The 26164-nt window shown below is 32.0% G+C and overlaps 3 protein-coding genes across 3 annotated transcripts; all 3 read right to left on the reverse strand.

Annotated features, from left to right (window-relative positions):
• Positions 1–5081: 5081 nt before the first annotated feature.
• LOC117921058 lies at positions 5082–6934 on the reverse strand. The gene has a single exon (XM_034838826.1). It carries the CDS (start codon positions 6726–6728, stop codon positions 5292–5294), a length of 1437 nt encoding a protein of 478 aa, XP_034694717.1. The 5' UTR covers positions 6729–6934; the 3' UTR covers positions 5082–5291.
• A 6623-nt stretch (positions 6935–13557) lies between these two features.
• LOC117920647 lies at positions 13558–15956 on the reverse strand. Its single transcript, XM_034838247.1, has 4 exons — positions 15090–15956; positions 14310–14858; positions 13977–14130; positions 13558–13641 (listed from the first exon to the last, which is right to left on the reverse strand). The coding sequence occupies exons 1-3, from the start codon at positions 15954–15956 to the stop codon at positions 13987–13989; spliced, it is 1560 nt and encodes a 519-aa protein (XP_034694138.1). The 3' UTR covers positions 13558–13641; positions 13977–13986.
• A 6672-nt stretch (positions 15957–22628) lies between these two features.
• On the reverse strand, positions 22629–23561 carry LOC117921051 (transcriptional regulator TAC1-like). Its single transcript, XM_034838818.1, has one exon. The coding sequence runs from the start codon at positions 23449–23451 to the stop codon at positions 22891–22893; it is 561 nt and encodes a 186-aa protein (XP_034694709.1). The 5' UTR covers positions 23452–23561; the 3' UTR covers positions 22629–22890.
• Between the last annotated feature and the right edge of the window lie 2603 nt (positions 23562–26164).

Consider the following 26164-nt stretch of genomic DNA (forward strand, 5'->3'; position numbering starts at 1 on the left):
TTGAATCCACATCAACATAGAAACCATTTTTTTATACTATTTGTTTTTAATTTACCAACTTCCATTCCAGTGTTGTTCTCTCTTCCCATTTGTGTGTGATTTTTTCGTTCAAAACCTTAGCCCTACTAGTGGGCCACTGAGAGAGACGTTGGAGCTACAAAGTATCAAGTTTGAAGTTAGTCATAATTTTTTTTTTTGGCTTACTTTATGTAAAGTTTTTGGTACCTTTCCATTTTTTTTCCCATATCAGAATCTCAATTTTTCAATTTTTTTTTTTCCATTGTTGTGAATGATTGGTAAGGGAGTGTGGTTATGGTGAATTGATGGCTATTTGTATTAGGTTTTGGGGCAATCGTTGGGAAGGATTAGGCCTGCGGTGTCGGCATTGAGGAGCTACTCGTCTGCAGAAAAATAGGTGAGAAGTGTGGGTTGTGTTGATTGTGTTACACTTGTTGCTTTGTTTGGTTGGTGAGAATTGGCTACAAGGGAAGTAAATTATTGTCACAGAAAATCGAAGCCTCCCATTACAGCTGTTGGGCTTAATTAAAATGAGTTTTTAATGTTCTGAAAAACAGAACAAGAAAAGGAAATGAACATGAAAAAGATGGTTGTTGCTTAAAAGGTTCTGGGTTTGGTTTTTTTTGTATTTAAGTTCATGTTTGCAATAACCTTTTGTCTCAATAAGTAGTTAGCCACAAAAAATTATCCAATTTCTATTTCAATAATTAAAATTTGTATTGTATTTTAAATATTTTTTTAGGTATCCCATGATTAATATTTGTGTGTGCATGAGTCATGACTCTCAATCAAATTAATTTTATATAATATTTAAATAGTAATAGAATTTATGATAATATTATTTATATACTAAATCCATATCCATCAAAGATGAAAGAAAAAAATAGGGTTAATTATGTAAATTTGTAGTATGAAACGGTTGCTTGAAACGGATTAGGAGAGGTTCAAATTGGTTTGGGCTTTGGGTAGAAAATGCAATTCACATAGAGATTAGAATGCATTTTTAATTTAAATTTTGAAATAACAAAAATATAATATTCTATAATATTTAAATAATAAAAGGATTTATGAGGATATTATCATATGTACAAAATTAACTTATAAGATTTTGTAGTTAAGGGGAAAAAATTAGGATTAATCGAAAAGAATTTTTTGAATTTATTATGGGGCATTAATTAATAATATTAATAGCCATAGATAACAGATTTTAAAAAAAATGAAAGTTGTAAATAATGATAAACATATTTGAATGGAATGATTTTTATTTTATTTTTTCTTTTTTTAGAATTTGAGTGGAATAGGGAATGTGTTTGCTAAGAATTTCGATCGACTCAATAGATAGTGTGAGTTTCCAAGCCATGTTTCAGAAATTTGGCGATATTCTGTTTTGTAAAGTGATTGTGACCTTGGCTGAACCGATGATATGTTGGATTGAATCTGTTCTTAAAGATGTCTCCAACTTCTATTTGTTCTGAATGTGAGACAACACATTGTCATTAATATGATTGAATTTAGGATGTTTTATTTTTGTGTCAATCTACCCATGCATTCACTTACACTCATTCCTTGTCTTTGAAGGAGGAAATGCCTCAACATTCAAAATATTTTATTTTTCCCAAACTGAAGTGAAGTTTTTGATAGAAGTTCTACTATTATGGAAGAATTGTTCATCTATTTGAGGTTATAATATAAAATACTAGCTTTTTAAAAGTAACGAATTAAGGTCTCGGAAACGTTATATATTTACTAACATGTTTGCTAGGAAAAAAATGATTTTGGATATAAACAATTTCAAAGTAAAAAATGAATAAATAATTTTTTTTTATCAAGAGATCTTGAATAATTTTGTCTCAACAGCTCTTAAATATAAAATAGTCATCTAGAATTTTTTTTTGCCTTGATATCAAGAAAACTTCTCAAATACAAGTAAACACTTTTTTTTTTTAAAAAAAAAAACCAGATTCTTAAAGTACAGACACTTTCTCTTTAAAAAGACTTTTGTATTTGGTTATATCCAAAAATTTAATTTTTATTTAATTATAATTTTTAAAGATATCAAAATTCCCCATACTTTTAATAAAAATATTATTAAAATAAAATAGTAAAAGTATAAAATCAATGGTCCAACTCTAAAAAAACCTATTCTAAAATAGACCATATACCTTAGTTTGATTGGAGGTTGTATCATGAGCACTACGTGGTATTATGGGAGGCTAAGGGGGACCGCATTGTCACTGTGGAGCCTATATGGCCTCATATGGACTACCATGCTCCGTACATGACATGGTATCGTTGTATTACATGTTGTTTTATTACACCTATGAATGATTTTGGACCTATGCGGTATCAGACTACTGTTTTTTCTGTCCACTTATTGGTTTGTATCACTTTATTATTATGTACATATTGTGTATAATATTTATTCCAATAAATAATTATATATCATTTTATGTGACAAATTGAGACTATGACATATATCATATCTTGAGGAGGTCATGCATTGGAGGACTCTGATACTGATGCTTGCCGCACTGGTATTGTTGATATTATTCGTATGACCACTGATGTTATGTGCATTATTCAGGAGGATTATCGTCTCCCACATGTAGAGCATGAAGAAGGTAGGTCACCAGCTTAGTCGATAGTTGCTCGACCACCACTTGTTTGAGGTCGGTCGACATCTTGAGGAAGAGGTAAATATAGTAGTTGTCAGCCCATCACATTGTCAGTATCAGCATCATTACAACCCCTTACCTTTTTATCCTCACGATTAGTACAGTCACCCATTTCTTCAGATGTACCATTAGTACAACACCCTACTTTCTCAGACCCACCATCAGCCTAACCCTTTACCTCTTCAGACCCACCATCAATACAATCCCCCACCTCTTTAGACCTACCTCCATTACAACCTCCTACCTCTTCAGACCCACCATTAGTGCAGATTGACATATCTACTCAGCTAGATTTACCGCTAGCCATTCTGAGGATAGGCGGGGCCTACGTCGACCTAGATTGTTACCTCCACCACCACCTCTATTTCCAACTTTAGCCCCATCACAGACAGATGTTCTTCATGTGTCATATGCAGTACCTGCTACAGTTAAAGAGGAGCGTCCAAAAAGGAAGAGAGTTCCAGTTACACATAGGTTCTCTCCTTATGGAGGCATGTGAGATTATATATGTTTTTTATTTTCCACTATATTAATATTTAGTATATATTTTTTGTGACTTTAATTAAACTATTAAAAATTACATTTTGTAGTAGACTTTTTTTAATTAATTTCATTAACTAATTTTGTAAAAAAATCTATATATGACAACTACGGCTTAAGAGTATACTATTATTTCGATAAAGATAAATTTGTCATAATACAAATAAATTAATATCTTAAAAAAACAAATTAAATATTTTAAATTAATAAATTATACAATTTTATATATTATTTATATGTTATATAAATATATTATTTTAAGATTATTAATTTAGTAATAAATAAAATATTCATTTATAATATCTTCTATTTATTAATTTATGTTTGTTGAAGTAATATTATATTCTTAAGTTTAAATATAAATAATTTATAATTAAAGTATTTTTTTTAATTTCAATAATAAATTGTAATTTAATAGTTTTTAATTAAATTTGAAAGTAAAAAAAAAATTATAATTGAAATCTCAGTTACCAACTGCGGCTTAAAAGTATACTATTATTTCGATAAAAATAAATTTATCATAATACAAATAAATTAATATCTTAAAAAACAACAAATTAAATATCTTAAATTAATAAATTATACAATTTTATATATTATTTATATGTTATATAAATTTATTATTTTAAGATTATTAATAAATAAAATACTCATTTATAATATCTTTTATTTATCAATTTATGTTTGTTGAAGTAATACTAGATTTTTAAGTTTAAATATAAATAATTTATTATTTAAGTATATATTTTAAATTTCAATAATAAATTATAATTTAATAGTTTTTAATTAAATTTGAAAGTAAAAAAAATATTATAATTGAAATCTCAGTTATCAATCGCGGTTTAAAAGTATACTATTATTTTGATAAAGATAAATTTATCATAATACAAATAAATTAATATCTTAAAAAATAACAAATTAAATATCTTAAATTAATCAATTATACAATTTTATATATTATTTATATGTTACATAAGTTTATTATTTTAAGATTATTAATTTATTAATAAATAAAATATTCATTTATAATATCTTATATTTATCAATTTATGTTTATTGAAGTAATACTAGAATTTTAAATTTAAATATAAATAATTTATTATTTAAGTATATTTTTAAAATTTCAATCATAAATTGTAATTTAATAGTTTTTAATTAAATTTGAAAGTAAAAAAAAAAATTATAATTGAAATTTCAGTTATCAACTACGGCTTAAAAGTATACTATTATTTCAATAAAGATAAATTTATCATAATACAAATAAATGAATATCTTAAAAAATAACAAATTAAATATCTTAAATTAATAAATTATACAATTTTATATATTATTTATATGTTATATAAGTTTATTATTTTAAGATTATTAATTTATTAATAAATAAAATATTCATTTATAATATCTTCTATTTATCAATTTATGTTTGTTGAAGTAATACTAGAATTTTAAATTTAAATATAAATAATTTATTATTTAAGTATATTTTTAAATTTTATTCATAAATTGTAGTTTAATAATTTTTAATTAAAATTTTAAGCTTTAGTTAAAAAATGAAATCGCGTTTGGTAACTGCGGATTTAGTACAAAAATGAAGCCGTAGTTGCGGCCATCCAATGGCGTCTTTAGTTAAAAAATGAAGCCGCTGTGGCTTTCACTAAAATGACGAAAAAAAAAATATTTTTTAATAACACGACACCTACGTAGCACCAAAAAAGATCAATTTGAACATAAGTTTCAAAAAATGGTTACAAAAGGGTCATTTTGACCCAAAACTCCGTTGTTACTATTGTGTTGTGCTCGTATCATTAAAGTGTTAAACTTGAAGGAAGATGATCATGGATTCTTGGGAATCACAAGTAGCATTAAATTTTTTCAGAGCTTAATAAAAGCAATTAGAAAACGCCAAAAATAAAAAACAAAAACAAAAAGTAAAAAATTCACCTCTATATTCCCTTCTATTTTTCTTTCTTAATATTTCCCCAACCAAGAATACAGGTTTTCATTTTTTTTTTTCTTTTTATGATTTCCTCCCACCAAAGAAAATGAAACCCGACGTCATCATCTATACCTTTCCCCAACGGAGGTGCGGTACTGATATATACAACTCAGCCCCACCAACACCTCCGCGATGGCCGCCTCCGTCTTCTCCCTATCGGAATAGTACAATGTCTGCAACAACAGCACGGTCGATTTTCCCTCGAATTTCTGTTTCTCCAGGTTCCTATCCGTCTGCCATTTCAACGTGTCGTGGGCCATCGGCGCAAGCCACCTCAGGATCTCCTTGACGGCCTCGCTCCAGCCCTCCGCCAGAGGCTCGTCCTCCTCCCTAAGCTGCCAACCCCTCTTTAGCTTCGCTTCTACTGATACTTTCAGGCTATCTGGCAACATATGGTACAGGTCCTCACGCGCGCCCTCCGCTATGTTCGGCGCGTGTAGATACCTCTCCGCCAGGATTATTATGTTGGCATATCGCAACGCGAGCCCCGAACCCCCCAAGGTCGACGGCGGCGCCCCTTGTAAAACGCTCTTCTTTCGACCGATTTCGTCGAAATCGAAATATCCGTTTTGTTTCAAGCCGATACCGAAACTGATTTGGTCTGCAAAGTAGAGTTTTGATTCTCGGTTGTAGAAGTGGACCACGCCCGATTGGAGAGTTTTCGGGATGGGTCCCGATTTTGTCATGAGTGGATTTTCGTCAAGAAGATGAATCCTAATTTTTTGTTTTGAGGACATGCGAGGTAGAACAGCAATGTAAGGTCTGAAAATGTCACAGATTCGGGCGTAGACGATGCAGACGATTCTGGCCATAAGACTCACGCTTTTGTCGAAGGTTTGGCTCCATAGAGAAACCTCTTTCAAGGTTCGGACTTGCTTTCTTTGCCATGCAATCTTCTGATTGAAAAGATCGAAGTTGGTTTTCTGCGCAACGACGCTCTTGTTCCACGTTTGTAATTTACGCTCTGATACTTCCATTTCTGAAAGGGATTCTAAGGCTGAATACAAGCTCGACGTCGTGGATATGAATTTCTTCATCTTGTATATGACCTTGTCTATCTCTTTGGATTTGTATTGTATCTTCCATAGATCAACCATACCATCTTTCAGATCATTGTAGACGAGATCGAATCGGTTGAGTCCGAAATCCACACATTTCCGGCCCAATCGAGAGACGGCGGAGGCGGCTCTATCGAGCTCTTCAAGCCTCTCAACGCAGGCGAGATTGAGGAGGAAGCCCTCGTCCTTGCAGTTCAAGTAAGAGACGCCCGGAGCCCTCATGACCTCCTTTCGGAGCTTGAAGATCTCATCATCCGACAAAGATTTGTAGAGAGAGAAGAGACGTGACATGGTTTTAGCGGCCTCGAAGGCGAGGATGCCGAGAGTGTTGGGCGGAGGGTCATGGTGGGAAAGACGGCAAACGCTCTTCTTGGTGTCGGAGGTGGCATAACGTTTGAGGGTGGAGGACCCAGGGAAACGCTCCATTGTGGCAACAACCATGGCCAATGTCTCCCTCTCTCTGGCGGTTGATGCGTTCGTTGGGTGACAGTTAGGGTTTTAGGTGGGAGAAATAGGTTGGGTGAATGAGAGGTGGGGGTTGGAGAGGGACACCTTGGGACCTTCTTCATTTGGGATGCGTTTGGACAGTTGGAGTTGCTGAGACGAACGAACGGCGGTGACAGGTCGGTGGTGCCTTTTGGACACAGAGGAAGTGGAGGAGGAGAGAGATATTTGAGTCTACGGTCATGCGGGAGTTACGTTACGTTGCCCTTTGAATTCTTTTTGAGTGAACTGTGGCCCCCGGGTTACAAGTTATGGAAGGAATCATCCCCGCCTCCTCCGCCCTTCCCCATTACCTGCACCATCACTTGTATTACACCACGTCGGCATCAGTTGGAACATTCCCAACCAAATTTCCAACCAACCCCCATTCAGTCCATTCACATGGCCTCATGATTAACGACTTTTAACGACATAACTTTACTTCTATATTTGCTTTTGGTCACCCACGTACTCCCACCAAATTTGTGCGATGCTGTGTGAAAAAATCAATATTAGACAACAAGAAGAGAGAAATTGGATGAAATTACTCGTTCCGTCGACTTTCTTATCTCTATCAGTGAAGTGAAGGTTTGCAAGTTCAAATGCATTGAATTGACTCCCAGTACCCAATAATGTCTTTTCCTGTTGAGATGATAGTAAAGCAGTTTCACACTGGGAAATGGAGGTGCCCCCTCTATTGACTCTCTCATATTTAGTCACACAGTAAATTGAGTCAGTGTGTTTTTCCAAGCAAATCCAAGAAGGACAAAGGTACGGGAAATTCATTAAAAGAATAGAGTATTAACCTGCCAAAGGTTAAAAGATCCTTTTACAAGAATAACGATCATTCAACTATCATAACCACATCTCAAGACTAATAACAACTTAACAAAAATTAAGAATAACAATAAAAAAACATTCAACCACAAGAAAGACACCAAATATAACATGAAAAAACCTTCTGTAAAAAATCACAAAGAAAATTTCTTCCATTTCAATAAATGGGAATACAATAATTAAGTTTTCAGATTTCTTCTCCTTGAAATTTATATAAATATCTCAATATTTGAGGTAGAAATCCATCACTCAGGAAACATGAACATAAGAAATTAGGGAGAAAATATACCACAAGAACTCCCAAGATTGATGAAAGGAACTTATAACTTCACCCTTGAGCCATAGATCTTCCAAAAAACAAACCTTGATCTTCTTCTTTTTTTTCTCAATGAAATGCCTTTCTATCAATCAAATGTCTTTCTCTCATCGTAACAAAGTCCTAATGCTATATATATATATCCATATTTGGGCTTAGAGAATACCCAAATATAAAATGGTCTAATATATGGGTTCATGGGTTGGACAAACATAACCCAACAATCTCCCCCTCCAACACATGAGGGAGGAATGTCAATCCATAACTCTATCACATAAAGTTCAAACCTATTGTCCAAATGCACAATTGAAGCTTCTACTTGGGAACAACCTTTATCAACATGTTTGAGGCATTCTTGTTTATGTGAATCTTCTTCAACTTAGTTGCATTTTCTTCAACCATATCTCTCAACCACTTGAACACCCATTTTTGTTTTTTAATTATTTTTTTCCTTTAGGAAGTTGTACCAACTTAGTTTTTATTTTTCTGCAAGAAATCCATTTTATCTTGCATAGCTTCTTGAAAACTCTATGGCTTCCCCTCATCAATTACTAACATGCTCTCTAGTAGACCTCTTAGCATGGGGTATCAAATCTTCCTGCTCCTCATCCTCAACTAGCTCCTGTGCAAGTATGTCACTTACACTATCATCTCTTGGTAGCTCATCAATTTCCTTCTCTTCATTTTTGGGTTGCTCTAATGATAGAGGAATAGGTACCCACTCAATGAAGTCATCACTTGTACCTTTAGATTGATTAGCTCTGTCAAAATCTCCCAAGGTTTGATCCTCTTGGAAGACTACATTTCTACTTCTCACCAATTTTTTCTTAGTTGGATCCCACCATCTGAATTCAAAATCTTCATCACCATACCCAACTAAGACATATGGAATTGTCTTATCATCAAGTTTGGATCTTTGTTATTTGGGAATAAGCACAAAAGTTTTACATCCAAAGACTCTTAAATGGGAATAGGAAACATCTTTTCTTGTCCATGCTTTCTCTAGAACCTCAAAGTCAATGGACTTAATGGAGATCTGTTTATCAAATAGCAAGCAATCTGGGAAGCTTCACCACAAAACACCTTAGGCAACTTTGCAGTCTTCAGCATACACCTAACCCTCTCAATGATGGTACGATTCATCATTTCAACCATACCAGTATGTTGTGGAGTGCCAGGAATTGTTTTCTCATGCCTTATATCATTTTTAGTGTAGTAAGTTTCAAACTTCCTTGAGGTGTACTCACCTCAATTATCAAACCTACAACACTTCAATTTTCTTCCAATCTCTCTCTCAACCTTGGCATGAAACTGTAGGAAATACTCAATGACTTGATCTTTTGATCTAAGCAAATAAATTCATACCTTCTTGGTAGCATCATCATTAAAAGTGACAAAGTACCCATTTCCTCCAAGTGTTTTCACATTCATGGGGCCACAAACATCATAGTATACCAACTTCAACTTCTTTAACTTCTTCTTAGATCTACTACTAAAAAAAACCTTATATTGTTTTCCAACCAAACAATAATCACAAGAAGACAAGGATTCATTTTTTGCCAAGGGAATTAAGGACTTCCTTGCTAAAACTTGCAATCCTTTCTCACTCATATGCTCCAACCTTTTATGCCACAACTCTAAGGAAGTACCCTTTATAGCATGTAACTCATCATCACAAACTTTCCCTTAGGTCTTGTACAAAGTGCAACATGCTTTTCCTTTTGCAATAACCAATAAGCCTTTAATGAGCTTCCATTTGCCTTTTCCAAAGTGGTTTTCATAACCTTGCTTGTCCAAGGAAAAACCGAACATCAGATTAAGGCGTAAATCTGGAACATGTCTTACATTTTTTAATGTCAACTTGCACTCCATGTTAGTTTTAAAGCAAACATCACTCATCCCTACAATCTTAGAGTCACTAGAGTTTCTCATCTTGACTGTGTCAAAGTCTCTAACTTTATAATCAGAAAACAACTCCAAGTGAGGAGTAGTATGGTAGGAAGTTGCAGTGTCTATAATCCACTCAACTTCTTGCTCATCTACATGCAAACACTCATCTAAAAGCACTAAAACTTCATCACTGTTAAATACAAATGTTGTTGTATTCTTGTCATTTTCTTTTTCCTGATTTTGCTTATTTTGTTCATTTTTCCAAATTCGACAATTCCTTTTCATAAGTCCTTTTCCATAATGAAAACATTTGATTTTATCTCTGGATTAGGACATTCCCTCAAACTTGTCATGACTTTTCTATCCTTTATTCTTGTTTCTTCCTTTACTTTTTGTGATGAGGGCCAATGCATTTTCTATCTCATAAGCCTTCCTTCTTGTCTCTTCATTGAACAAATTTCCCTTCACAAGCTCAATAGACAATGCACCATTTAGAATAGAGTTGCTAATAGTCATAACAAAAGTTTCCCAACTATCTGGTAATGAACACAACAATAAAGATGTTTGCATCTCATCATCCATAACCATTTTCATAGCAGCCAATTGATTAACAATGCTCTAAAAAGCATTCAAGTGATCTGTCATTAGTGTTCATTCCTTTAACTTCATATTCACCAACTTTTTTAACAAGAAAATTTTATTCCCAACAATTTTTTGTTCAAACACCGATTCTAATTTCTTCCAAAGATTATAGACATTTGTTTCTTTTGCCACATGATAATGTGAGGATGTGTCAATCCATTGCCTAATATAGGCAATTGCCTTTTTGTTCATCTTATTCCATTCCAAATCAGAAATATCTTTGGGCCTAGACTCTTCACCTTTAAGACTATCTAACAAATCTTTGATGGTGAGAAAATCTTCAATCATGGACTTCCACATAGCCCAATTTGAATTGTTAAGTTTTATCATGGAGGTTGGTTCCCTTCTATCTCTATCCATTTCAAGAATAAAAGTTTCACAACCATGCTTTGATACCGGAAGATAATCAAGAGTATTAACCTACCATGGTTAAAAAATTCATCCACAAAAATAACAATCACTCAACAATAATAACCACTTCTCAAGAATAATAACTTAACAAAAATCAAGAACAACAATAAAAAACATTTAACCACAAAAGAGACACCAAATATAATGTGAAAAACCCTCCAAATGGAGGTAAAAAACCACAAAGAAAATTTTTTCCACTTCAATACATGGGGATACAATAATTAAGTCCTTAGGTTTCTTCTCCTTGAGAACTTATATAAATATCTCAATACTTGAGGTAAGAATTCATCACCCCAAGAAACATGAATAAAAAGAAATCATGAGAAAACATATCACAAGAATTCTTTAAAAGATTGTTGAAAGATACTTGTAACTTTACCCTTGAGCCCTAGAATGGTGCCCAGAAAAACAAACCTGAACTTCTTTCATTCTCTCAATCAAACGCCCTTCTCTCAATCAAATGTCTTTCTCTTGTAATACCAAAACCTTAATGGTATTTATATATCCATATTTGGATTTAAGGAATATCCAAATATAAAATAGTTTAATATATGAACTCATAGGCTGAGCAAACATAGGCTAACACTTCTCATCCTTTTGCCCGCTCTTACCTCCGTGAATGGCACCAATTTTTTCATAAATACAATGAATGAATCGCGTATAGAAGGAAAATCTCTTTTAGATCCCAGAAAATTCTAGCTTATGGAGTAGTGTGAGAGCAACCCACCTAGAAACTAGTAAAGGTTTCAAACAGTGTAACGACATTGATGTGGAAAAGCAGATGCCACAACTACGAAGTCTTGCTGGACTTAGATTTTTCTTTGCAATTTGGCTGCTTAGTTGTAACTTGTAAGCAATTTTTCTGTTTTTTCACTCAAAAAGTAATTCAATCATGAGTCCTAATTTTGGCATATTTCACAAGCGACGTCTCATACCTGACATGACAAATTTAAGCCAGCCGGTTATTTCAATAAACAAACACGAGAATTTTTTTGGCGCGTAACATCTTTGATCCTACTGATATCTGCACATATTGCTAACCGTTGAAGACAATACTCATACGGCTTATAAAAATCTAAATTATTTAATACTACCTTCTTGTTTAGGTACTATTTAATGATATGTTTGGCTTAGTGGAGGATGAAGAGTATGTGGCAGAGCTTACCAAGTTTGAAATAGTGCTGCGTAGGCACATGTTGTATGTCTGTTTCTCAATCAGACGCACATCAAAAAATCATTCTTTGTCCTTGTTTTCATTGGCGTTTGGGGCTTATGGGCTCCGCAATGAAACTAGTCATGGGTTTGATTTGGATTTAAAAATAAATTGATTTGACAGGTGATGGATATAGAAGTTTAAAACTCTTTCTTTCTTTCTTGAAACTCAATAAAAAAAATCATTTACCAAACCCACGTTACACATATCCCAGATAAATCAATTGCTCATACAAGAATTTTGATTTTAATAAAAATAAATAAATATGACATATTTAAGGGGTTTTGAGTTACTCAATATACCAAGTAGATAATATCGGTTGCGGGTGTGAGAAGAGGCCAGAGAAGATTATGCTTAAGATTGCCTAATCAGATTTTTTTGAATATAGAAATGTTGGCTCCCTCGTATGTGAGGGAGTGGGCCCCATATTTTTGGGCGCAAGTCAATTACAATAAAAAAAAAACGAAGAGAAGAGAAGAGAAAAAGAAAAAACACATCTTATTACTCAGATTTCATCAAAGTGTCAATCTTACTTCATCTGTGGTCCGATCAAGTCGAAATTTGGAGGAGAAGTTCGAAACTTGAGTAGCTACAATCTGAATGGTAGAGATTAGGAACAGGTGTTAGTGCCTATGAACAATAATGACGTGTTTTTGGGTATTCTTTATCCAAATTTCTTTGTTTTTTTGCCAAGAGAGATTATATAATCCAATGCTATATGTGCTCTTAATGTATTTGGCAGTCTCTAGAGATTATTTTAGAGAAGACATATGTAACTCATTATTATTGATAGTGGAAGTTTGAACTGAATTAGGTTTTGTGGTTTTTCCCTTCGGATTTAGGGATTTTTCTCGTGATGTTTGGTTTATTTTTTCGTTGCATAAGTTTATTCATTTATTGTTGCTAATTGTTATTATCTATTTAATTTTATACAAATAAATAATAGAAAAATCCTGATGTTTGTTGAAATATCGTGAATTCACTCTAACAAGAAATAATGTGCTTTTCATGCATTATCCTTAGTTACTATTCTAAAAAAGGGTGCATTAAGTTATAATATTTAATTTTTTTTTATTTCATATGATATTAATTTTTGAAAAATAATGTCATATATCTAAAATTAGCATCATCTAACTAATAGGAGATTTTTTTATATAAAATACCACCTTCGTAAATTTTAAGTTTTATGGTATTATTATTTTAAAAATGACACCATAAATAAAGACACTATCAATTATTTTTATAGTGTATGTTTTATATATCATTAATGTAAAATTTTTACCATGTCAAATCCTAGGAAGAAAAAACTGTAATGCTTCAAAGGGAAAAGGAAATATCATTCAACACTACCACCGAAGAAACACGACCATCTTATTTCATTAGTTTGATGGATCATTTATTAGACCTGACCTTCTTTGGAGTGCTGTGGAAAAAGTAACATAAGCTACATTATTTTTTTTTAGCACATTTAATGCATATTTTTTTACTCTTATTAGTACACTTAAACTCAAATCCACCGAGAGGTCGGGTACCAGCTCGCAGCCTCGCACCTGCCCATTTTACTGTGCCAAATATAGGAGTATATTAGCAAGAATTAATCGGGGATTCTTAAAAATATTGGTAACTCAATATATCGGGTGGACAGAGTTAAAGGGTTATTTGATTAAAAAGGTTTTTGAAAATTCAATTTTTGAAATTTAACCATCTATCTTTTTTTTTTAGTCTTATTTTAATAAAAATGCTCTTATTATTTTTCTTTTACAAAATAATCTTTTTTTAAAATCCGTAAATATTTGAAATGATAAAAGAAAGTTACGTGAAAAATTAGTTATTTTCGAGAAAAAAACATGGAGGGATTATTTATCCTTTTAACCAAATATTTATAGACTTGATTGACCTTGTGGCCCCTAAGAGGCGGCTCCTCCGTTGGTGTCTACTTTGGATGCCGGGCTCAGGATCTCCCCGTGACTACACTCTCTAATCTTCACCTGAACGACGCTTTCCACCCCATCTGTACCGTCGACCACCTCGCAGCATTGTCTACGTCGTGCCTGTTGATCATCATCATACAATCAACTTAAACATGAGATGATGAAAACTTCAATTAACCATTTGGATGGGCATTGCATACTTAAGCTAAGATCCGAGCCCACCAGCCAAGCAACAGAACCCACACCTGTGAAAAGATTTATGATGCGGAGAGAGAAGTAGAGAGTGAGAGATTTATGACCTTTTCCCACGATTCAGGCCTTAATTGAAAAGCGGAGACGTTAAATGAGTGAACAGCCAAGAGCGGGGCATAGTGAGACTGGTTGCAGTCCTTTTCTGGCTGAAAGCCAAGCCTCTCATAGGTGGTCAGGGTCTGACCATTAATCCCTGTCATCTGAACCCGGTCCAAGAAGTAAATGATGGGTCTCTCACACGGCTCCTCACTCATGGGCCGGGTGTTGAACGTAAAGGGCTGGGAGCCCCAACTCCGCCACGTTTGAAATGTCTGAAAGGGCGTTTCCAGCTCCTCCGTTGTCACCAACGATGGATACAGCTGCACGCTGTAACCCCAGGCCACTGAAACCGACCGATTACGACTGAAATCGTAGCAAATGCTCTGCTGCAGGGTTCGACCCGGGTCAACCTCATAGGCGCGGACCAGCCTCTTCAGCGATTCAATCTGGGTCATGCTTGGAAACAATGACTGCACGAAGTCAATGTGGTGAAGAGACACCAACGGCGCCACTGGGTGTGCTGCCAGAAAACCATAAGGATCTCCCCGAATATCAACCTGTATTTTTCAACATTAAACTTATTAAGGCTGTTCTTCGTTTCTGATAATAGCAACCTGAGATTTCGTAATTAGTTATATCATAACACCAATGGTAAGAATATTTGCTGCATGAAAGCAATAAGAAGCACAAAATGGAAAATGACTATGAGATGGAAACAAGACAACAGAACCAGCATGTGATATCCGATATCTCATAGACTATATAGAGAGAAAAGGAAAGAAAGAGACCTGATGAAAACCAAGCTCTTTGGTGAGAGGCACTCCAATCTCGCTTATGCAACCATGGATCTTCTGATCAGAGCCATAGAATAGATAATAACGGTCAATGCACTCGTCCAAAATCCTAACAAGCTCAGCAGCCAAAGGGTAACTAATGGCGAACCCACCGCCACCAAAGGCCATGTTGTACGAGTGTATCATATTTTGTTCCACGCTCTCGGAACTCCCACCAATGTAATACATCTGGTTATGATCATACCTCGCCAACACCGCCACTAAATTCTCAGTGAAGAACACCGTATCATCGTCTCCCATCACGAACCACCTCACATTCTCCAAACCTAGTTCGAAACTCTCCTTCACGATTCGCGCAATACGAACTGCAGACGCAGAACCGCTCCAACTCGGGTACTTGAATCCCGACGTGTCTCCGGAGACTTGGTACGGTGGAGAGGTCTCCGGCCACGTTTCGTTCTCTGCAGGCTTCTCATCGAGCCAGACAAATCCGCGTGTGACGTTAGGTTTCCACCATAACTCACAGTAACGCCGACGTTCACTCCACGTTGCCGTCGAACCTCCGATCCCAAACAAGATATGAGAAATGTTGGTCCTTTCATAGCCCAGTCTGCCCACATCGCCGTCGGTTATCTTCTGGTAAGCGGAGTCCCCAAACCGTCTATCACATTGTGGGCAACCAAACCATCGCGATTGGCTTGACAAAGAAAAGAAAGAGACAAGAGAAATCGAAGCGACAATGCAAAAAATCAGTGTTGTTTTCATCAAAACTTTAAAGACATCGACGGGTTTTGTCGTGGCAATAACAAGGAACTTCCAGGCTTTGAAGGGATGTTGGACAGTTTGCCTTGTGGGAGACATGTCTTCTGCCTTTTAGCCTGAAAAACTTGCTGGTCTTACCTCTGATTTTTATACTCCAATGCTCTCTCTTCGTCTTAAAAAGACCCAAAATAAATAAATAAAAAGAAAATATGAAAAAAAAGAAAAAAAAAAATTAGAAAGGGAAAGTGATAAAAAGGGTTAATTTCCGGTAAGGAGAACATTTCTTAAAAACTCCTATCAACAACAAAATTTATTATAGTACAATTTTACCCTTGAACATGGTTTTCGGTATTATTTATAAATAAATTTCTAATGATGATAAGTATAATTAATAGTGCAAATCTCATGTCCCAAAAAATTATTTTCCACTCTTGCCCCAAACTTGTTTAACAAAAATTTTGCTTAGAAAAGTGAAAAGTAAGATAATTTTATTATTTACTTAAATGTTAAAATTATCATAAAAATAATCTAATAAATTGTGCATTATTAATCTAATTTATTATTTTGTATTATGATATCAATATGGTATATTTAATAAATTTATCTTTTTTTTTTTAATTCCTTTGTACATGGGTTGAAAAAAATTGGAAAAGTGGAAAAAAAAATATTGAGTTTTTCTCTCATCTTAATCTTAATCTTTTTATAGAAAAGTGTAGGTAAACTTGAAATAAATTTTTCTTTTCAAAAAGGCTAGTTACAATATGATCTTAACATGATTTTTGCTAGGAACATGTTCTTGTACCACATAAAGTTATGAAGTTTAGGATACTTAAGGTTGGTTAAGGGATCTTCGATTTTATCCTTAATTTTTTATGAATCTCTTATGAAGTGTTTCGATATTGAAAAAATATATATATTAAAAAAAGGAATTGAGAATTTTTAAAGAACTTGATAAAAAAAAATTCAATATCTCTTAAATAAAAACCACACCTAAAGATTATTATGACGTTCTATATATATAACATATAATTAAAAACTTTGTTACCATAATAAAATGAACAATTATTTTTCACAAACGCTCATAAATGGAATAATATACAACTATTTAGTTGAATAACACGACTATTTGTTTGATGTCACATGTGAAATTTTTTTTATAAATAAATTAAATTATGTTGTAATATATTGTAACATTTGTGTATTTATATAATAAATATAATAATTTATGTCCATACCTATATTTTACGACAAAAGTAATCATTATAGAAATGCCTATTTATACCCTATTTGAACATCATATCAATATATTTATATCATTCTCTCAATACATTGAAATTGTTTAATAATTTATATATATATATAACTACAAATCTCATAAATTCAAATTAATACTTCATTTGGTTTTAAAAATGATTAATAATTCAAAATTTTTCTAATTAAATTTTATTATAATATATTATAATTATAATATATATATATATATAACTACAAATCTCATAAATTCAAATTAATACTTCATTTGGTTTTAAAAATGATTAATAATTCAAAATTTTTCTAATTAAATTTTATTATAATATATTATAATTATAATATATTTTTGGGTACCTGTATTTTATAATAAAGGTAATAGTCATAGAGATCTTTTTTTATACCTGATTGAAATTCAACATATTATACTTATTAACATAGTCCACTCGATGCATTGAATATATATATACAAGAATTAAGAGAAAAAAAAACACTATACAAAGGAAAAGTATAGAAAAATCATATCATTTTTTAAAATTATTTTATTATATATATATATATATATATATATATATATATATATATATATATATATATATAAAAGATTAAACATTCCCCATCATTTTCTTATTCTTTTTAGACAATTCAAATGAAAATTAAATATTTTATCTTGATTAAACTCAATACAAAAATATGATTTATCAATTCAAAATTTTAAATATATATATGAAAAATTCATCATTCTTATTACATAATTATGAAACTTGTTTTGTTTTTAATAAAATTAAACATTATAATAAAAAAAGAAATTTGTAAAAAAAAAACTTCATTAGTTGTTATTTTGAAATATTTCTTAGAAGTATTTTGGTTTTAAATAAATATATAATATTGTTCAAGGTTAAAATTAAAATTTTGATTTAAAAATTAGGATGTCAATGATTACAATGAATGTGGGACCCAAGTAACTTAGATATCCTAACAAAAAAAAGGTGAAATGTTTTCAAAAGGTTTTAGTACATTTATGGTACTTTAGCTTATTATAGTATGAAATAGATTTTGAAATAATTTTCTCTATTTTTTCTTATCCTCTCCATGAATTATTAAAGTAGTTGACTATTTTATGTCATTATCACACACAATCCACCTTATATGATAATTCTCCCAATTAGAAAATGTTTTTGCACATTTAGAAATTTTATTTTTGGTAAAATTGAGGGCTCAATTTCATTTCATCTATAAATTAGAAGAAAATCTTTAAATAAAATAATTTTAAACTTTCCCTTGAAAATTTACCCTCTCCACCTTATTTTCCTTCAACATCCTATCTTTTAACACATTCCCTCTTTAAAAATATATTTTCATTAATTTGTCCATTCATTTCATCGTGGACACATACAAAGGAGTATATACTTGCTAAAATATAAACACTGGCCACCCACAATTTTCCCAAAAGAAAATATAAATTTAATTTTAGAATTTTTTTTTTAAAATAATGACAACTAAATATTATTACAAAAAATAATATTTATTATTAATTACTGATAAAGTATTAAGATTGAACTAAAATTTAAAAAATAAAATAAAATCTTATTTAATATTCATACTTATTTTCTTGTTTATTTAATCTTTTTTCTTTTTATACTTTTTTTTTTTTGTTATGATTTTGTGTTATTAAGTTTATCTAAATCATAAAAAATAATACTTTTAAGCTACTATTATTTCAATGAGGATTTATTATATGAGCCATAAGTCATAAATATAAAAGCCTTTATTTCTAACTATCTTATACTTAGTTATTTGAAAAAGAAAAAGAAATTAAGATATTGATTTGCTATTTATGAATATCTTCATCTCTATATTTAAAAGCACATAGAAAAATCTAAGTCGTTGAACGTAAATTCAAAAAATGAAACTAAGGTATAAATAAAAAAAATCTAATTATAAGACAATGAGACCTAAAAGCGCATACCTCTTCTTTTGAAAAATATCAAAATATATAATAAAAATTATTGGATTGCTTAAAATAATTTTAAGGGTTTGCTACAAAATAAGTAAAATTATTGAAAATTTCTAATTATTTTTATTTCTTTTGAAACTCCTTTAAATGTTCTTGATAATAATTTTTTTATATGTAAAATCAAAAACTTTTTTTAAATTTTCTTAGTATTATGGTTGATTAATTTGATACATTTGTATAATTAATATTTGAAATTATTTAATTATTTATTAATAATGATAGTAAATACTATTAATTACCTTATAATTTATAAATGAGGATTATAATATAATATTTTTTTCATTCCACCCTAAAAAAAGTCTTTGGCTCTACCACTAGACATAAAGATTGTAAAGAAGAAGAAACAACTTGCAAGGATCTTTGATGAATTCATTTATTGATTTAATATAATTTAATTTTAAAACATTTTAAATAGTAAGTGCTCTCTAACCCCTCCAAATTTGAGAATAAATAAACTAGATTTGAAAATAAGGAAAATTGTTCTCATTGTTATTGTTTTAAAACATCTTAAACATAGGTACAACAAGGTACAACAATGATGACTCTTAGAACAAATTTATAAAATGCGATGTTGAATATTATAAAATATTTGATTTAATATCAATGTGTATTTATTGATTTTCATATGAAACAATTGAAATTGGATATGGGAATTGGTATTAGAGTTGTTTTTAAATAAGATAATTAAAGCTTGATCCAAATACTTGAACAAATAGAACTATTATTTATGATAAACCTAAATGTTCTTATGACAAAGTTTAGAATCTATAATATTTATAAATGATTATAGATTTAAAAAAAATTATAAGTCTTTGAAAAAAAGCATTTATAAATAACATTATTTAAACCTTAAATATTTTTATAATAAAAGTTAGAATCTATAATCTTATCTATTTATATTTAAGAAAAAACCTCATACATAATTACTTATAAAATAGATTTGAATAAAATCTAACTTCCTGAATCAATTCGATGAAATCTACTTCATTTAATAAAGGTGCAAAAATATGGAATTAGGTATAAGCAAATGAGATTTGAACAAAATCTTATTGAATCGATATGATGAAATCTAATTCATTAATTAAGGTGCAAAAATATGAAATTAGGCATAAATAAATGAGATTAAGTTACAAAGCAATGGAAATACGTAGGCCAAGAAAAGATCTTCCTAAAGTAGGTTAATAAATGAATTCTTTTACATGGATTTTTTTAAAAACTTCCATTATGCCAAATGTGGCTGCATTACAAGGGATGGTTAATTATTATTTATTACTAATGCTCTCACATTCGAGAGTGGTTTGACTTAAAATTTTAATAATTTGAAACATTTTTTTAATTAAAAAAATTCCAACAATATGTACATATATTGTATGTATATCTATAAATTGAAACATGGACCCCTAAATGGTTATGACAGTTGATGAGGCCACTGACTATAATTAATATTTAATTTTTCAATTACTGATCAATTAATTTGATTCTTTCAAGAGAGACAGAAAAAAAATTAAAAATTTTGATCACATTAACGGTACCAATGAAATTGGCTCTCTCTCATATATGGAATTTCATAGATATCATGGTTAAAAAAATACAATTAATATTTATAAAATAATGGAATGTTGCAAAAAATATTTGTCATTGTAGAGAGAATATAATCCAACTAATAAAGTGGGGTAGACCTGATTCTTTGGTTAGAGATACAACCGTGCCCCAGGCAAATGCCAATAAAGTAGAAAGTCAGAGGCTGACCTCCCTTTTTATTTCTGGGATCTTTATATTTCTTCCATTTATAAATGTTCCATTAATGGGGGGTAAATATTGTGTCTGAACAATGCCTCAGATGGAATTTACTGCTTTCTGACCCCGCATATAATGTGTATATATATTATATATATATGCTTGCAACTTGCAAGTTTTGCCCCAGTTTGGGCTTTCACTCCTCCGTAGTCCGTTGCATTTAATAGCCCATCGAGAACTGCCCACGTACGGCGCAGGCAATCAACATGCCAATTACGAGAATGAATCGAGTTTGGCAAAGAGGGCCCACCGAACCGACCCATCCCATTTTGCAACCACCATTATGCAATTGTCATGGCACAGCATTTGGCCGGTTGTTCGTGGTATCTATTGAGTACGTCTGCTTCCATCTCTGCTTTTGACATTTTTTTCTCATAGAAAAAGAAAATTTTATTTGATATTCTTCCACCAAAACACAAAATTTGTGTATGTGGTTGTGGGTCATTGAGTTTGGTGCAGGTGCGGGAATCTGACCTATTGAAAAGAGAAAATGCCTGAAAAAAGAGAAGGAAATTCCCATGTGTCGGCTTTTAAATGTACTACAAAGTCAACCATTCTCAAGCTCATGAAACTCACCATTTACAAATAAATAAATAAAAATAAAATACCTTCTTTGATTATAATCGTACTACAATAATAATTAAAAGTCATATTAGGGTAAAACCAATTGTATCCAACAAAATTCTTGAAAGCAAGACCAAACTAAACCTAGAGCTAAATGGTCTACTCTCTCAAGTTTTCTTTGAATGACAAAAGTTATATGCATTATAATGTCACTATTCTAAGTACAACATATGCTAACATGCCAAAATGGTATTTATTGTAAAAAAGATTTGAACCATTGAAATATATAATGAGATTCAAAGCTATTAAATGATAAGATAATAAATGGGATAAAAAGATACAAAAATCAAAATATAAATATACAAATAAATGAGATCAAGATATAAATAATGAAATAAAAAATTGTATTTGTGATACCATATGATTGGTGGTATCTTTTTGATAGGCACCGAGAATCTAAGGTAGCTACAATTCCATAGCTAAACCCTCCAAGGATATAATTTGTTATGAAGTATAACTAAGCCCAACATGATACTAGTGATTATGGTACGAGGAAAGCATCCTTATTAAAGCATTCTCTTATAAATGATACTCAACTAGCCCACTTTGTTGTGTTCCATTGAAAACAAACCAATCCTTCTATATATGTGCTTTTTCATAGCATTAGACATTATTCCTTGCTGTCTATGCAGCAGAAATGAGCCCATCTTGTTTAATTTCCTTAACATGGACTTATTATTTAGGGTTTGGATAAGCTCATACATTGAAATGCAAGGAAGTTTGCAATCGAATGATTCATTAATTCCAATGGGATGTTGTAAAACACTTATCAGTTAAGCCTCTTTCTTGATGATTATTCTGTCATGCATCCTGTATAATTTAACCATATATGTAGAACCCATCCCATTGGCAGTAGTTGGAATAGGATTCAATCATCCTTTTAAGGTTTCAGGAGTGATTTTCTTTTTCTTTATTGTTCCCACAAAGCATGAAGATTTTCCATTTTAGGCAAATCCCTCAAAAACCAGATTAGAAAACCAATCTGAAACATTGGTTTCTCATATGATGTTTAAATTCATGATCTCTAAATAAGCTTCAAACGGCAAAGATAAGGATCAAAGCATCACCAAAAGGGAGGGAAAGAATGAGTGGAGACTCAATACATAAACATGAATTTCTTGGAAAAAGACTTGAATACATACGAAGAACTAAGCAAAAGCGACTTCCTTTTTCTACTCATGCATCAGTTGCACTAGAAGTTTATAGGAAAAGCATAGACTATTTTCCTTCATGTTATTCCCTTTAGAAGACGGTTGTTATTATATCTCTTTGAACATAAAGTAGTAGAAGAAAAGGATGAGAAGAAAACCTATTCATTAAATCACATCCACCCTATTCTCTGCAAATTCAAAAGAACTCTCTGGATCCGGATGCAGATGTCTCATGGGGTTCTGGCCCTAAACGAAGCTCCAGGTCCAATTCTTTCTGAGATGAACCATGATGACTGTGCCTTGTCTTCTCCTTATGCCCGCCAGCAGAACTTGCCCTTTGATCATTGCTCTTTGATGGCTTCTCAGAAAACAAGGACAGCTGGTGCAGTTTTTCCATGCCATCTTTCCCTGAAGGACTGATATCGTCTTCTCCAGACAAGGTCAATGGCCTTTTAAGTGTGCAATCTTTGCCTTCCGTTGATCCCAGTTGAGATAAGTTGTCTGCAGATGGCTGAGGATGGATTAAGGGATTCTTATTTGCCATGTCCACAGAGAGTAGGCTTTCATCTTCGGTTTGTTTGAGCTTGGCCCTGTCTTTCCTATGGATATTCATGTGACCTCCTAGGGCTTGTGCATTTGAGAAGCCTCTCTTGCAGAAGGTACATGTATAAGCCCGAACTTGCTCCCCTGAACCCTGCTCATCTAAGTTGCATACTATTTGCTCAAACTTTTCTACACTTGGGGGATTAATCTCCATTTTCCAAGACACTGTGTGTGAGAGAGAGAGAGAGACAGGAGAAAGAGAGAGCTTGGGGGCGAATACAAGTGGTCAACTGTCGGTGGAGAAGATGTTTTTGTTGAGTGAACTTCACCTACAGGCTAGCTTCCTTCTAGACATTTTATATATGTAACATACAAGTACACAATTCAGTCAACAAACCACCCTACAAAATGAACATTAAAAAAAAACAGCTTCAAAGTTTGAATAAGCGAATTACCATATATTCAACGGAGTCTCCATTGAACATCTACATTTATCTGATCATAAGACAGTAATTAACTAATGTCACTATTGAAACCCATGGTGGACGGTATGGTGGGCAGATAACCATGTTTGAAGTCTTCATTTTAGATTATAAGATCAACAAGTGGAACACGAAGTTGAAAGAATTAATCAAGTACCATGAAGCTTATCAACAACTTTTCCAAGTTTTCTGAAATGGTTAAGATAATAGTCTGATGTCTTCTTATCTCCTTCCTATCCTATCGTGTTTGATCTTGACGGTTCCATTAGACTTTTCTTTTTGAAAGCTTGTGAAAACCATGTACGAGTACGTAATTTAAGCCCATGGAAAAATTACATAGTATTAAAATCGCCACAAATCCATTTTTTTTCCCAAAAAAGAAACTATAGATCCATCACCCAAAGGTCAATTCTCATTAAATTGTCAAGATCATGCTCCTTTACGGATGCCATACAGTATGTTGTACCCCAGTAAGGACACGAAGAGGTGATTATTAAACGACATATAAGGTATTGATTAATGAAGTGGGGCGTTATGGGGTATATTTTAACGTCGGGGGCGTCACCGTCCTCTAGCCTCTAGGGTCTGACGTGGTGGTGTTGGATCCGACTAGGTAGTTCGCATGTAACAATGACGACATGAGTGACAGTGAAACTTGGTGATGATATGGTTCACATAAGTTCAAAGCTTGTTAGTTGGTTGTTCATACAAATGCAATGCATCCAGTCAAAGAAATTTAGGGTTGGCTAGAGGCGTGCAGGGGCTTTTTGATGTGGTTACCAACTATTCCATCATCGTTATATAAAACACAAAAAAGACGATTTATCTTAAAATTAATGTATGATTCGTGTGACAAAATAAATGGCTGGCCGACTAACAGTTCCATTTTTTTTTCTTTAAATTGCAAAGCCAACGTTTATTCTGTTTACTTTTTAATTGTTGCGTACTCTTGATTTTTTTCTTCTTCTAATAGTTACGTCTGCTCTTTGTAGGTGGGGAAAGGTTAGCCGGTTAGGACCGTTAGGTTATAGGTGGAAGCCGAGCCTAGAACACCTGGCGTGGGAGGATTAGTGGCCAATTTGGCAATTTCGGTGGCGCTCCGCATGGCCCCAAATCAGGTCCTTCCTTTTAAGCCCAATTCGATTATAGTTGGGCTAAATAATGATGGCCCCAAGCAAGACCATCAGGAATGTAGAGTTCAGTGGCTGGCCAGCCCTTTGTTTACACTGTTCGAGGAATAATGATTTCTTGAGGAAGTTAAAGACCTATATGATAGCAAAAATGAATTTTTTAAAAAAAAAAATTCATGACAAGAAAAAAATTGAAGGAATGTTATAAATTTTTTTTGTCAGAAATAGTTTTTGAAAACTTTCCTAAAAATTAGTTCTAATATAGATATATAAAAAAAGGTGATTAATTTTTCAACCTAATATTTTCTAAGATGATTTTGTAATTTACTATCCTTTCCTAATTAATGATCTTAAGAATCCTATCAAATACAATTGTTTATAGAAAAAAATTACAGTAGAATTAAGATTTTATTTATGGATGAGTCACTAAGAGGTTTGTTAAATCAACTTAATGACTTAATAGAATTTAATTAATAACTTAAAATTATTAAATAGATTAATTTTATTTATTAAAATAACCGTAATATCACAAACTTTAAAAAAAATTATATATTAAGTTAAACTTGTTATTTATTCTTTATTCAAATCTTTTTACTTTATTTTCTCACACCTAATAAAAGTATATTTTATAACTATGATTTACATTCATGACTCATTTTTTAACTATGACTTCACTTTTAAAGAGGACACAAACTTGACTAACAATTTGTCATTTATTACTGAAAAATCAAAGTTCTATAAGGAACACCCAAAGGGGGTTGAATGGGTGATTTAAAAAAAATATATCAATAAAGATTTATATGTTATACCAAATTCTTTTATCCTACGAGATGTTAAAGGATAATCAATTATATCAATTATAGATAATTCAAACATCAAATATAAAATATATAAATAATGAGGCATGCATAAGATTTTTTACGTAGAAAACTTCTACACTAACTATGAAGATAAAAAACCATGAGGTCTAGGGTCTACTAATCTAAATTCATTATATAAAATCAAATTATAAAGATTTACTTGACCGTTTTACCCTAAAGACTTACTCTCTAGTACCTATAACTTGATTCACATTCACGACACAATAACCTTTAATTGCTCCAATGGATTACCTCAGCCTCATTGAAGGGATGAAGGTTTTCAAAACAAGATTCAAATATCAAATTCTTAATTGAGATATCAGGAATGGTGTGACACTTTAGGTTTTCTCTCTAAAAGACCTTCTTTAAAGAATATAAGGTCTCTCAATGATCTTGATCTCTAACCTTAAAGGGGTTAATAGAAAGGTATTTATATGCAAAAGCTCAAAGAGTTT

This window comes from Vitis riparia, chromosome 8 (assembly GCF_004353265.1).
Source record: "Vitis riparia cultivar Riparia Gloire de Montpellier isolate 1030 chromosome 8, EGFV_Vit.rip_1.0, whole genome shotgun sequence".
Classification (NCBI taxonomy): Eukaryota; Viridiplantae; Streptophyta; class Magnoliopsida; order Vitales; family Vitaceae; genus Vitis; species Vitis riparia.